This window comes from Tachyglossus aculeatus, chromosome 7, assembly GCF_015852505.1.
Source record: "Tachyglossus aculeatus isolate mTacAcu1 chromosome 7, mTacAcu1.pri, whole genome shotgun sequence".
Taxonomy (NCBI): domain Eukaryota; kingdom Metazoa; phylum Chordata; class Mammalia; order Monotremata; family Tachyglossidae; genus Tachyglossus; species Tachyglossus aculeatus.
Genome location: NC_052072.1, coordinates 37,617,027 through 37,631,828, shown reverse-complemented (window position 1 = coordinate 37,631,828; position 14,802 = coordinate 37,617,027). Strand labels below are relative to the sequence as shown.

General features: G+C 43.8%; 1 protein-coding gene across 1 annotated transcript; it reads right to left on the bottom strand.

Annotated features, from left to right (window-relative positions):
* On the bottom strand, positions 1-12,763 carry APOD (apolipoprotein D). The gene is made up of 5 exons (XM_038749257.1): positions 12,556-12,763; positions 10,738-10,922; positions 9,387-9,508; positions 5,577-5,665; positions 1-555 (listed from the first exon to the last, which is right to left on the bottom strand). The coding sequence occupies exons 2-5, from the start codon at positions 10,858-10,860 to the stop codon at positions 320-322; spliced, it is 570 nt and encodes a 189-aa protein (XP_038605185.1). The 5' UTR covers positions 10,861-10,922; positions 12,556-12,763; the 3' UTR covers positions 1-319.
* Between the last annotated feature and the right edge of the window lie 2,039 nt (positions 12,764-14,802).

Below are 14,802 nucleotides of genomic sequence, written 5' to 3'. Positions count from 1 at the left end.
TCTTTTAATTAGGCTATTTTATTATGGAACAATGCTGAAGCCTTGGCTGCTTTTACATAATTCAGGTTGGCTTTCAAATGCGTGCGCTTGAAACAGAAATCCTATACTAACCACTTTAGCAGCACAGGTCAACAGTGACTTTATTAAGCTAGCCAGGGGCCCAGGAGTCAGATGCCAGGCCCCTTTTGCTCAAAGACAAGTATTCCATCTGCTATCTTGCTGCTGTTTCCATTTACATGATTAGCGTGAGGACAAAATCGTGCCCAGGGTATAAGAAGCAAAAGCTTATAGGCTCCTAAAGCCACCAGCCGCAGTCTCCTTACAGAACTTTGGGGCAGTTCTCTTGGTCCGTGGCTATCATTTTCTTGGTTTCGATGTTGTAGGAGGCAAGCATGTTTTTCAGGTATTTCACCGTTGTCTGAGGAAGCTGAGGCTTTCTGGCCAGAATCCAAGCGTAATCCACGTGAAAGAGCCAGATGTAAGTAGTGCAGGAATATACAAGTGAATAGTTGTCATAGTCAGTGGACAGTACCCAGTAAGGGGCAGAAGGCATCACTAGGGAACAAACAGGACGTAATTAAGCAGAGATCCATGCACATTGTTAATCATCCCTACACTGGCAGAAATCTAGAAGTCCTAGGTTCTAAATCTCCCTGCGTGTCCTTTAGAAGGTCTCCAGGCCTAGGTGAACTGGCACAGTAGGTTAAAATAGCTTCTTCCCAGTGGACCTGAGGAGCCTCGCTAATTGGCATCTGTTAATTGCTGAAAGCCAAGGATGAAAGCTGCTATTAAAAAGCAAAACGTCTTTCGGCGGTAAACTGTGAAAACTCTTGGTATTCCTTCTGACCCCATTCGTGTCACCGAAAACCAGAGATCCAACAAGAGTTTGCTTCTATTTTCAGTTCAAACCCAAGACAACTTATTAAAATTAGTTGGAGAGGGTGTCCCAAAGGACAGTCACACCCACAGATCCTGTAGGAACAAAGGACTCAATAGGATGACAGATCTGGGTAATTTGGGGAGGTTTCAGGCCTCACCTCCCCCAAACCCAGAAGAAAAACATGCTGGGGGAAAGTATGCTGAGGAGTACGAAGCCCATGAAGGAGTCACCCGGACTCTGCTCTGCGATTGTCTGGCTGACACTTTGATTTAGCTTCTTGGTTCTCCATTCCTAAAACGGGGCTAATTAAACCCGCACAGTACGTGGGTCAGTCATATGAGATGTATTACCGGGTTTCATGGCTAGAGAAGGTATCTAATAATTGCGGTATTTGTTTAGCACTTATAAAGTGCTATGTACCGAACTAAGCACTGGGATAGATACATGATAATCAAATTCCACATGGGGTTCACAGTACAAGTAGTTGAGAGACCAGATATTGAATCCCTATTTTACGGGTGAGCAAACTGAGGCAAAGAGAAGATCGCGCAGTAGACGGGTGGCAGAGCCGGGATTAGACCCAGAACTAGGGAAGCTGCTTGGCTTAATGGAAAGAGCCCGGGCTTGGGAGTCAGAGGTCGTGGGTTCTAATTCCGGCTCCGCTACTTGTCAGATGTTTGACTTTGGCCGAGTCACTTCACTTCTCTGTGCCTCAGTTACCTCTTCAGTAAAATGGGGATTAAGACTTTGAGCCCCACCTGGGACAACCTGATGACCTTGTATCTTTTCCAGCACTTAGAACAGTGCTTGGCACATAATAACAATAGTAATTATGGCATTTGTTAAGCACTTACTATGTGCCAAACATTCATTCATTCAATCATATTTATTGAGCGCTTACTGTATGCAGAGCACTGTACTAAGCGCTTGGGAAGTACAAGTCGGCAACATATAGAGATGGTCCCTACCCATCAACGGGCTCACAGTCTAGAAGGGGGAGACAGACAACAAAACAAAACATGTGGACAGGTGTCAAGTCATCAGAATAAATAGAAATAAAGCTAGATGCACATCATTAGCAAAATAAATAGAATAGTAAATATGTACAAGTAAAATCAATAGAGTAATAAATCTGTACAAACACATATACAGGTGCTGTGGGGAGGGGAAGGAGGTAGGGCGGGGGAGATGGGGAGGGGGAGAGGAAAAAGGGGCTCAGTCTGGGAAGGTCTCTTGGAGGAGGTGAGCTCTCAGTAGGGCTTTGAAGGGAGGAAGAGAGCGAGCTTGGTGGATGTGCGGAGGGAGGGCATTCCAGGCCAGGGGGAGGATGTGGGCCGGGGGTCGGCGGCGGGACACTGGGATAGATACAGGGTAAGTAGATTGTCCCATGTGGGGCTCACACTTTAATCCCCATTTTACAGATGAGGTAACTGAGACACAGAGAAGTTAAGTGACTTGCCTAAGGTCACACAGCAGACAAGTGGAGGAGCTGGGATTCGAATCCATGTCCTTTGACTCCTAAGGCCGTGATCTTTCCACTAAGCCACGCTGCTTCTCTAAGCCACATAGTAAGCGCTTAACTATTATTCTTATTATTCTTATTCTTATTATTATTATTACCCAGCCTCTCTGATTCCCAGGCCCGTGCTCTATCCCACTAGACCATTCTGCTTTCCATGGCATCTGCCATGAGTCCATTTCCAAGACACCGTGTTCAGTGCTTAGTACAGTGCCCAGTACACAGTAAAAGGCATTACTATTACTACTACTTAGTACAGTGCTCAATAAATACGATTGAATGAATACTACTATTTAATAAATACTATTACTATTATTACTATAAATACCACTACTACTACTGCAACTCCTCTGCTTAGGGGTCACACTCCTGTGGGCCACTTACCACTGAATGGATCCTGCGACTGCAGGTTCCAGGTTCAGATTTGGAGGTGCAAGACCCCAGGGGAGGTCTAGACAGAGGGGGAAGACGTTTCTTTGGGGTAGAGGCCTACATTGGAACCAGTTACCAGCAAACACGAAAAGGGCTTGAAGCCTCAGGACGTCTGCAACATACGGTGTCCATTCCAGAATCTGCGTGCTGCGAACCACATAACAGTAGCTAACTTGTACCAAGTGTTCCCAGAACGGTGTTCTGAACACAGTGTTCAACACATAGTAAATGCATATCAAATACCAGAACAGAACTGGGACCCCGTATCCAAGCTGATTTATTTTCCCCCAATCTTCTTCACCTCTACTCTTTCCCGACATTGCTGCCCTACCATGGCTACTAGCCATAATGACTCTCCCCCACCTTCAAAGCCTTACTGAAGGCACATCTCCTCCAAGAAGTCTTCCCTGACTAAGCCCTCCTGTCCCCTTCTCCCACTCCCTTCTGCGTCGCTCTGACTTGCTCCCTTTATTCATCCTTTCCCCTTTATTTGCCCTTTCCTCTCCATCCAAACCACTACCCTGCTCATTCAAGCTCTCATCCTATCCCGTCTGGACTACTGCACTAGCCTTCTCTCTGATCTCCCATCCTCGTGTCTCTCTCCACTTCAATCCATACTTCATGCTGCTGCCCGGATTATCTTTGTCCAGAAACGCTCTGGGCATATCACTCCCCTCCTCAAAAACCTCCAATGGCTACCGATCAATCTGCGCATCAGGCAGAAACTCCTCACCCTGGGCTTCAAGGCTGTCCATCCCCTGGCCCCCTCCTACCTCACCTCCCTTCTCTCCTTCTCCTGCCCAGCCCGCACCCTCCGCTCCTCCACCGCTAATCTCCTCACCGTATCTCGCTCTCGCCTGTCCCGCCATTGACCCCCGGCCCACGTCATCCCCCGTGCCTGGAATGCCCTCCCTCTGCCCATCCGCCAAGCTAGCTCTCTTCTTCCCTTCAAGGCCCTGCTGAGAGCTCACCTCCTCCAGGAGGCCTTCCCAGACTGAGCCCCTTCTTTCCTCTCCCCCTCGTCCCCCTCTCCATCCCCCCGTCTTACCTCCTTCCCTTCCCCACAGCACCTGTATATATGTATATATGGTTGTACATATTTATTACTCTATTTATTTATTTATTTATTTATTTATTTTACGTGTACATTTCTATCCTACTTATTTTATTTTGTTGGTATGTTTGGTTCTGTTCTCTGTCTCCCCCTTTTAGACTGTGAGCCCACTGTTGGGTAGGGACTGTCTCTATGTGATGCCAATTTGTACTTCCCAAGCGCTTAGTACAGTGCTCTGCACATAGTAAGCGCTCAATAAATACGATTGATTGATTGATTGATTGATCCCCCATCCCAGCCCCACAGCACTTGCGTCCACATCCTTAATTTATTTATTATACTGATGTCTGTCTCCCCTTCTCGACTGTAAGCTTATGCGAGCAGGTGATGTGTCTGTTGTATTGTTATATTGGTGCCTTGTAGGATGTCACTGATTCCCAGAAGTCCCACCCAAAAAAGCCTATGCTGGGAATAATGGGAATTTGCCCAGTCTGCTCGGTAGAGATTGTCTGACCCTGACAGAACACTTTGGTTCTCAGATTTTAATGGAGTTAGGGATGCAGTAAATTAGTTTAATTGAGGTTTTTTTTCCCTCCATCTACTAATCTGTTTAAAACAATTTCACTGCGTATGGCTAGTCTTAATTTTTTTGGTATATTATAATAGTCAACCAGTCAGTCACATTTATTGAGCGCCACTGTGAGCGGAGCCCTGAACTAACTGCTTGGGTCTTATATGAAATGGAAAAATATAATCTTTTCATTTATTTTGGAGTACGGACTAGAGGATTTTGCACCTGCACCCTTTGTCATCGTGAATGTGACTGGGGCGCCTAAGTATCTAGAGGGTTTCAATTGTGGAGTGCCTAAATTCCAATTTGGGAGAAGGAGTCCCGGGGATCTTAGGCCAGCAGACCCCGTGCCCCAGAGACGTGGTGCATTCATTAATTCATTTAATCATTTAATCATATTTACTGAGCGCTTAGTGTGTGTGGAGCACTGTACCAAGTGCTTAGGGGAGTACAATACAACAATAAACAGACACATTCTCTAACCGGCACAGAGCCTCAGCAGCCTCCTAAGCAGTAGCAAGGGCTCCCTTGTCCCTTCCAGGAGCTCTGAAGGCTCCCATTCATTCAGTCATGTTTATTGAGCGCTTACTGTGTGCAGAGCACTGTACTAAGCGCTTGGGAGAGTACATGATAACAATAGACACAACCCCTGCCCACAACGAGCTTACAGTCTAGAGGACCTTGGTCCCTCAAGCATCAGGAAGGGCTCTTTGGGTTCACACACCCAGTACCACAGAGCGTGGGGAGGAATTTCCACTGGGGTTGTCATGGTACCCATCCCAGGGTTCCCAATTTTGAAGGGTCTAATGGGCATGATACAGCGCTATTCCATAGTCTCTTTTCTTCACTGGACTGCTTCCACCTCTGTCTTTTCTAGCTGCCCCTCACGCTCTACTCTCCCACCCCCATCCCAGGTTTAGGGACAGAGAAGAAGCAGAGTTAAATAGTTTGCTGCCTTTCCCCCAATCTCTAGAAATGTTCAGGCTAAGTAGATCACCAAGCTCGACTAGCGGAGTTATTCCAATCGTGGGTCCTGCTTACATTTTCACCACTCACTTTGGCCGGCAGCGGTTGTGAAATTTGATTTGAAATGACTTACGCCAAAAAAATGGATACTTACACCAGAAAAACTTGACTCCCAGTTTGGCAGGCTCTATGAGGTTTGCCTGAGTGGCTTCACCCTCAACTTGATTCACAGTCCCGTCAGGTCTAGGAGAACCAAAAAGGCAATCGTTAGAAAGCATTCTGAAGGCAAGACTCTTGAAGGCAAAGACCTTGGATCGGCATTCTGAGCCTGAGAGAAGCCCTGAAAGCCATGCGGGACCCTTTCCTCATCCTTTTGAAACTCTTTATGAAACAACAGCCAAGATTTTTGCCCTTGGAGAGGTGGAACTGGGGCTGAGGGATGAGGCCAGAGGACCCATAAGAGGGAGAGAGGATGTGAGAAGTTAGAATTTAGAGGCATGTGGGTACAACTGGGTAGCCTTCTTGTGGTCTGGGAACATGTCTACCAATTCTCTTATATTGTACTCTTCCCAAGCACTTAGTACAGTGCCCTGCTCACAGTAAACACTCAATAAATGCAGCATGGCTAGTGTCAAGAGCATGGTCTTGGGAGTCAGAGAGTGTGGGTTCTCATCCCGGGTCCGCACTGGTCTGCTGTGTGACCTTGGGAAAGTCACTTAACTTCTCCTTCACAGGAGGCCTTCCCAGGCTGAACCCCTTCCTTCCTCTCCCCCTCGTCCCCCTCTCCACCCCCCAATCTTACCTCCTTCCCTTCCCCACAGCACCTGTATATATGTATATATGTTTGTACATATTTATTACTCTATTTATTTATTTATTTTACTTGTACATATCTATTCTATTTATTTTATTTTGTTAGTATGTTTGATTTTGTTCTCTGCCTCCCCCTCTTTGACTGTGAGCCCACTGTTGGGTAGGGACTGTCTCTATATGTTGCCAACTTGTACTTCCCAAGCGCTTAGTACAGTGCTTTGCACACAGTAAGCACTCAATAAATACGATTGATTGATTCTCTGTGCCTCAATTACCTCATCTGTAAAGTGGGGATTGACTGTGAGCCCCATGTGAGACAACCTGATTACATTGTATCAACCTCAATGCTTGGAAGAGTGCTTGGCACATAGTAAATGCTTAATGAATACTATTATTAATAATAATAATAATAATAAACACCATTCATTTATTGATTGATATCTGGTGAGGAAATATAGGTCATTTACATTGTCTTCATCCCATTCTAAGAGCCTGGCCCAATTTGATTTGAAAATAGCTACAGGGACCTGAGATCTCTCTCCTTCTCTCTTGCGCTCTCTCTCTTTCACACTCTTTCTCTCTTTAACTCTCTTTCCCTCTCTCTCTCTCTCACACTTGCACAAACACTCCATCTTTGAAAGTTGCCAGGATTCAGGTGGACGGTAAGTAAAGAGAATTTTAGACACCCTAAACTTGGTGGGTAGGCCTGTATTTAAGGACAGTCCACTGTCAAGCGGATAGCGAGACTATCTGCTGAGTTGGAGCTGACCATTCACTTTAAGAATGGGTCAGAATTAGCCAGCCAAGCCTTTAGAATCTGTCTGCCCATTTTAGCATGCAATCAGTCAATCAATCATATTTATCAAGCACTTATTATGTGCAGAGCACTCTATTAAACGCTTAGGAGAGTACAGCAAGAAAAGGGTTCATAGACACGTTCCCGGCCCATGACAAGCTTACAGTCTAGAGGAGGAGATGCAGAAGAAAGCATTTTCTAATACCGAGGAAGCTGGCAGGCAGGTAGACAGCTGCTGCTGCATGTTAGCGATTTCCACTTCCTTATCTCTAGCTTATTCTTCTCCTTTTTTTTTAAATGGCATTTGTTAAGTGCTTACTACATGTCAGACAGTCTACTAAGCACTGGCGTAGATGCAGGTTAATCAGTTTGGACACAGTCCTTGTCCCACTTGGGGCTCACAGTCTTCATCCCACTTTACAGATGAGATAATTGAGGCACAGGGAAGTAAAGTGGCTGTGGTAGAGCTGGCATTAGAACCCAGGTCCTTCTGACTCCCAGCCCTTGCTCTATCCTCTAGACCACACTGCTTCTCCTGATTACACTAAAAATTCTGAACCAGAAGGGTATTAATAGTATTGATTAAGTGCCTATGATGTGCAGAGCACTGAACAAAGTCCTGGAAAAGCACACAGTTCCTTTCAATCAATTAGTGGTATTTATTACATGCTTACTACGTGCAGAGCACTGAACTAAAAGCCTAGGAGTGTACAACAATACAACGTTTCAACGCACTATAACATTAAGTATAACTATAACACGCTGAGAAGCAGCATGGCTCTGCGGCAGGAGCCGGGGCTTTGGAGTCAGAGGACATGGGTTCAAATCCCGGCTCCGCCAATCATCAGCTGTGTGACTTTGGGCAAGTCACTTCACTTCTCTGTGCCTCGGTTACCTCATCTGTAAAATGGGGATTAAGACTGTGAGCCCCCCATGGGACAACCTGATCACCTTGTATCCTGCCAGGCGCTTAGAACAGTGCTTTGCACATAGTGCTTAACAAATGCCATCATTATTATTATAACTCTAGGCAGAAGAAATTTGGTAATTTTCCACTTGGGGAACTGTGCTTTCTCACTTAGAAAATGATTTCCAATGAACGTTAGTTCTAACGGAAGGTTCAATGACCGGCTAGGCAAAATTTTCCTAAAACCCGCTTGGCTGCTTGGCCTGTACTGTCAGAGGTTTAGTTTACGCAGGGCGGAACTCTCTGTACACCATCCCATGATCGTCACTTGTTTTCTTGCTATTTTGGGAAAGAGCAAATGAATGTCCAACTGTTTTTCTATTCACAAGGCCTTGCTTTGCTGGATTAGCAGACAATGCAAAACAGTTACAGAGCGGAGCTGTGTTCTTGTGTTCATCTGCTGAGGATAAAGAATGTATTACACTCTGTTATTCTGGTGGGGAAATAATGTCACCCAGTCAGACCAGGAAGGGGAGAGAACACAACATTTCATTCACAGTCTTGCTCCCTGGCTGCCAGACTTAGCTATCTCCTTCGCCCGCCTAATCGTGATTAATAACAATAATTGTGGTATTTGTTAAGCGTTACTGGGTGCCAAGCACTTTACTAAGCGCTGGGGTTAATACGAGTTAATCACATCCCCCCACCCCCACCCCCGGGGCACACAGCCTAAGTAGGAGGGAGAGCTGGTATTAAATCCCCATTTTGCAGAAGAGGGAACTGAGGCACAGAGAAGTGAAGAGATTTGCCCAAGATCACACAGCACACAAGTGGCGAAGTCAGCATTAGAACCCAGGTCCTCAGACTCCCAGGCTGTCCTCTTACCACCAGGCCATGCTGCTTCTCACTAGGCCACCTCCCTTCTCTCTCCTTCCATCAGCTAGGCAGTTCTTTTTTTAGGACACAAAGAAAGGACAGCATTCTGTTCTAAAATCAAAATCCAAAGATTCCCTTTCACTTCATCCTCCTCACCCTCCTTGTGTTTTCTGCTCAGAACTGTCGGGAGGGAAGATCTGGTGTGGGCAGACAGTTCAATAGTTCTGGAGTCTAATTCAGCTGAGCCGAGCTCCACAAACACATATCGCTTTCCCCATGAGAGGGGCTTTAATGATGGCATTTATTAAGCATTTACTATGTGCAAAGCACTGTTCTAAGTGCTGGGGAGGTTACAAGGTGATCAGATTGTCCCAAGGGGGGCTCATAGTTTTAATCTCCATTTTACAGATAAGGTAACTGAGGCACAGAGAACTTAAGTGACTTGCCCAAAGTCACACGGCTGGGATTTGAACCCATGACCTCTGATTCCAAAGCCCGGACTCTTTCCACTGAGCCATGCTGCTTCTGGAATACCAGGCTGCGATCTGGGAAAATGGACCATGCGTACTTACAGAATCTCCTGATTGATCACTTTTATCTTTCCGTTTTCTTTCATGGAATAGTTTGCTTGTATGCAGTTTCCCTTCTCGAAGCTCACCGGTAGCTTTTCAATCTCATACCATTTTCCCAGGTACTGCAGGATTACAAGAGCAGAAACAGCTGGAATTTTGTGAGGATGCTTGCCCCCTATTTCTAAAGAGTGGCACTTTCACTTTAAGACCTCGGAAAATTCACTGCATTGCTTTCTAATCATCCTTTCAAAGAAGAAGAGAATTTGATGCTAGCCTCCAGCTAATAAAGTGCTCTGTTCCTAGAAGAGGACTTTATATACCGCTGAAGTGTCCTTTTACTTCTAATCATATTTTTCTAGGACAAAAGCTCTACAAATCATCCTTCCAGAAAATGCAGAATCAAAAACACAACCTCCCTGGAACACCCATTCGTGCCGTTTTAACTTGCTTGGAAATAAACCCACTTTAGCATCGCATAGGGGGTCTCTGATAAGTGCGTTTGATGACGACTAGGTTTACAAAAGCTTAACAGATTTGCCAAATATCCTGTGTGCTATTTTATCATCCAACTTGAAAGAGACTTGGCCCTTGAGCATTTTAAGAGAGGGCTTTAGTTCTACCGATGATAGGTTACGGAGAGGCAGGAGTGCTGGTTTTTATTCCCGGCTCCTCCAAGTCATCCGCCCCTTTCAGCTTCAGGGTCTCTCATCTATGAAGTGGGGATAACATGCTCAATCATCAAGCCATCCCCTAGAAGGAATGGTTTATAAAGGATTCAGGATCCCAGGCTCTCAAGGTTTGCCCATCTCCCTTTGCTCCTGTAGCTTTTTCCCTAACATGCCTATCTTTAAAATACTGTACCCCAAGGTTTAAACCCCTCTGGCCGAGCCCTTACTAAAGTTCTGGGGCCGACATAGTCCCCCTGGAATTTCAGAGGGGACTCCACTCCTTTCCACTCCTTTTCTCTCCATCCAAACTGCTTCTGTGTTAATCCAAATACTTACCCTAACGCACCTTGATTACTTCATCCATTTCCTCCAAGAAGCCTTCCCCTACTAAGCCCTCATTTCCTCTTCTCCCACTCTTTTCTGCTTCACCCTTGCATTTGGATTTGCATCCTTTATTCACCCCTCCCTTAGCCCCACAGCACTTAGGTACATATCTGTAATTTATTTCTATTAATATCCGTCTCTCCCTCTAAACTGCAAGCTCGTGTGGGCAGGGAATGTATCTACCTACTGTGTTACGTTGTACTTTCCCAAGCACTTTTTACAGTGCTCTGCACACAGCAAGCTCTCAATAAATTACAATTTATTAATAAAGGCGATGGGGGCAGTAAGTTTTATCGCACCTTCATCATATTGAAATTATTCTGAACTGGCGGATCTGGACATTGTCCAAGATGAAATGTTTGCCCCTCTGTAGTCCGGAAGAGACCAATTAGTCCAGGAAGCAGCAACAAAATCACCTTCATGTTGGGGTGAGCAGTCTCACAAGGTACAAACCTTTTGCTGAACTGACAGACTTCAAGAAGACCTTGAACGAAGAAGAAAAACATTAAATTCACTCATCTGCCTTTCAAAGATGCATGCAAGATAGATGACCGATTTTGAAATGAATATGCCTGGTTTTGCAGGTCTAGCAACAGATTGTTAATAATGTATTAAAATTCCAAGTTGATGGGCAGTTAACAAAAAAATGATAGTTTCTCCTGAATTAGGCTACCATAATCTTTAGGCCTATTAACATGTTTTTGAGGCGGGGTGTGGGGACTCTTTTGGTTGTAAGAACCTAGTTAGCAAGGGCAGTCAATCAGAGATAGAGATCTATAAAACTGACATCCATTCATTCATTCAATCGTATTTATTGAGCGCTTACTGTGTGCAGAGCACTGTATAAAGCGCTTGGGAAGTACAAATTGGCAACATATAGAGATGGCCCCTAACCAACAATGGGTTCACGGTCTAGAAGGGGGAAACAGACAACAAAACAAAACATAAAACTGAGGTCTTAAAGTTCCTACCAGAAGTAGCTACCTGATGGAAGTTGGTTTGGTGTTGAAATGTTAAGGAGTTATTCTATCAATCCAAGCAAGAGGAATTTTTTTTTTTTACTTCTCTGACTTGACATCAGTTAATGTTGGTGAGCTTCTCTGGGTCTCATTTCATATTTAAGCATGTAAACATTTACCTTCAAATCATTATGATTAATGATTGAATGCTCAAAAAGTGCAGTGGAGCCTTTGCTTGAAAGATAACAATTTTAACAAGAGTAATTACTGAATTGTATATCCAACCCCCCCAAAATAATCTCAAATAAGCAATGCATTTCTTCTTGAGCTTTGTTGTCTTATTTATAGAGTAATAATCGTGAAACATAATAATCGTGCAACTTTGAATTTAGGATATCCTCCTGGTGGATTATCCTTTTTGCAGTTGTTTCTCCCAAATCCCTACTTTTATCAATTACTGCTTTTATTTCATAGCAGAATTGAAGATAGCTGAATGCAGTTAAATCTATTTCTCTGTCAAGCATTTAGTTTGAAAGTCTTATTAAAGACTGAAATATTCTCTTTTGATTTATGGGTGGATAATCCAGCAAGTCAGATTTTACTTATATTTCATCCTTCCTAAAGTTGACTCTTTGGCTAGTTTCATTCCCATAGCTGGAAGGAAATTGTTGATTTCTAGAATACTTTCCAACATATTTTACAGACAGATGCATATTTTTTCAATCAGATGTTCTCTTTATATCAATCTTGACATACTGCTCTGATAAAAGCAGGAATCTGTCCCAGTGAAAGTAGTTGAATTGCACCTTATGAGTAAAGCCCACTTCTTGAAAACAAAGCAAAAAAACTTCTTACCTTAGCCAGATACTATTTTGTTACCAAAGAGTGTGTATATTAACACTGTTTCTTGACTCACAGAACCGAACGATTTTTCCGTCTAACGTCAACAGAAACTCCTCCCAAGTAATAACTACTCAAAGATGCAGTTAACCTAGAACTGTGCTATGCTCCTGAAGACATTTATTAAATACTGGTTAACAATATGGCTATTTCAAAATACCCCCATCTCTATACATAACCAAAACAATAGCTGCGAAGAAGAGACGCTGTTTCTAGATTAAATGTTAGTTCTTTCACATCGTATCGTCAATGGCGTACCTTAGTTACCCAGATGAAGGACGTCGCTGAGTTTTTTTTCCAAAGTCACTAAACTGTGGAGGACCCAATGTTGGTTATGTGCTCCTCCTGGGCTATTTTATAAGCTCTGTAGGGTCATCATTATTTAACTCAGACAAGCCACACCTCCTACAGCCTGTGTTTGTGGAGGCTGCTGAGGACCTTAGAGCTGTAGGAAATACAAAAATCTTTCTTTTTCTCATCTGCTTTCACAGCTGCTCCTTTCTACAGCAGGGAATACAATGGGATTGTGTGTATGGGGCTGGGCATGTTTACAAGTGTCACCTTTCACAGCACTTCCATTTATACATATGTTTGATGCCCTAATTTTCACATTCATTCATTCTTTCACTCAGTTGTATTTATTGAGCGCTTTCTGTGTGCAGAGCACTGTACTAAGCGCTTGGGAAGGACAAGTCGACAACATTTAGAGACGGTCCCTACCCAACAACGGGCTCACAGGCTAGAAGAACTAGACACAGTCTAAGACACAGACAGACACAGTAAGTCACAGACAGACACAGTCTAAGCACAGTAAAAGTGCTTTAGAAGCAACAGAATCATGAATTCATTCATTAGATCATATTTATTGAGTGCTTACTGTGTGCAAAACACTGTACTATGACACATTCCCTGAATTGATTTTCAAACATTTTTTATTTATTTGTGATTTTTATTAATAAAGAATAAACAATAATTATGGTATTTGTGAAGCACTAGGTGCCTAGGATTGGCACAAGGGCCTCACAGTCTTATGGGGAAGGAAAATGGATATAACAGTAGTAATAATATTAATATCAAGTAATCAATCAATCATATTTATTGAGTGCTTATTGTGTGTGGAGCACTGTACTAAGCATTTGGGAAAGTCCACTATACCAGAGTTTGTAGATGTGTTCCCTGCCCACAAGGAGCTAATAATAATGGACAGGGAATGTGTCTGTTCATTGTTATATTTTACTCTCCCAAGCACTTAGTACAGTGCTCTTCACACAGTGAGTGCTCAATAAATACAAATGAATGAATAGTAGTAGTTTTAAAGTGTTTTCTATAGCACTGTACTAAGCACTGGGGTAGATGCAAGATAATCAGACCAGACACAGTCCCTGTCCCAAATGTGGCTCTCAGTCTAAATAGGAAGAAGTAGGATTTAATCCCCCCATCTCAGGATCGCACCTGGATGCAGTTAATTAATAATGGCATTTGTTAAGCGCTTACTATGTGCAAAGCACTGTTCTAAGCACTGATCTCTACCAGTCTCGGCTACGGGAGGGAGAGTCAAGCTGAGGTATTTCCATTCCTAGCTTGGGCAGTGGCTAGCGAGTGGCAGGCAACCTGCTACTTGTACTTCCCAAGTGCTTAGTACAGTGCTCTGCACACAGTAAGCGCTCAATAAATACGATTGATTGATTGATTGATTGATTGCTACAAGTTGAAACTCACCAGTGCCAGGCAGCAGTTGCACGGGAGAGAGCCGAGAGTGGAGGCTCAGGTTTTCGGTGCGGAAGGCGGCCGTGGTAAACCACTTCCGTATTTTTGTCAAGAAAACTCTATGGATACACTACCAGAGCAATTGCAGATGGAGAGTGGGACACTCTGGGTGAGATGTGTCCATGGAGTTGCTAGGGGTTGGGGACAACTCGGCAGCATAAGAGAAGACAAGGATTTAAACATTCAATCGTATTTATTGAGCGCTTACTGTGTGCAGAGCGCTTGGGAAGTACAAGTTGGCAACATATAGAGACGGTCCCTACCCAACAGTGGGCTCACAGTCTAGAAGGGGGAGACAGGGAACAAAACAAAACATATTAACAAAATAAAATAAATAGAACAAATATGTACAAATAAAATAAATAAATACATAGAATAATACATACGTGCAAACATATATACATATATATGCATATATATATACATACATATAAAATCCCCATTTTACATATGAGAAAATTAAGATACAGAGAGGTCATGACTTGCCCAAGGTCATACAGCATGCAAGGGACAGAGCTGGGATTAAAACCTACATCTTCTGTCTCCCAGGCCTTTGCTCTTTCCACTAGGCCACGTTGGTTATTTAATCCCCATTTTGTAGATGAGGCACAGAGACTTGTCCAAGGTCACCTAGCAAGGAAGAGACTGATCAGGATTTGAACCTAGGCCCTCTGACTCCCGGCTCTGTGCTCTTTCCACTAGGGCATCCTGTGTATTTAATTCCCACTTAAATGATAC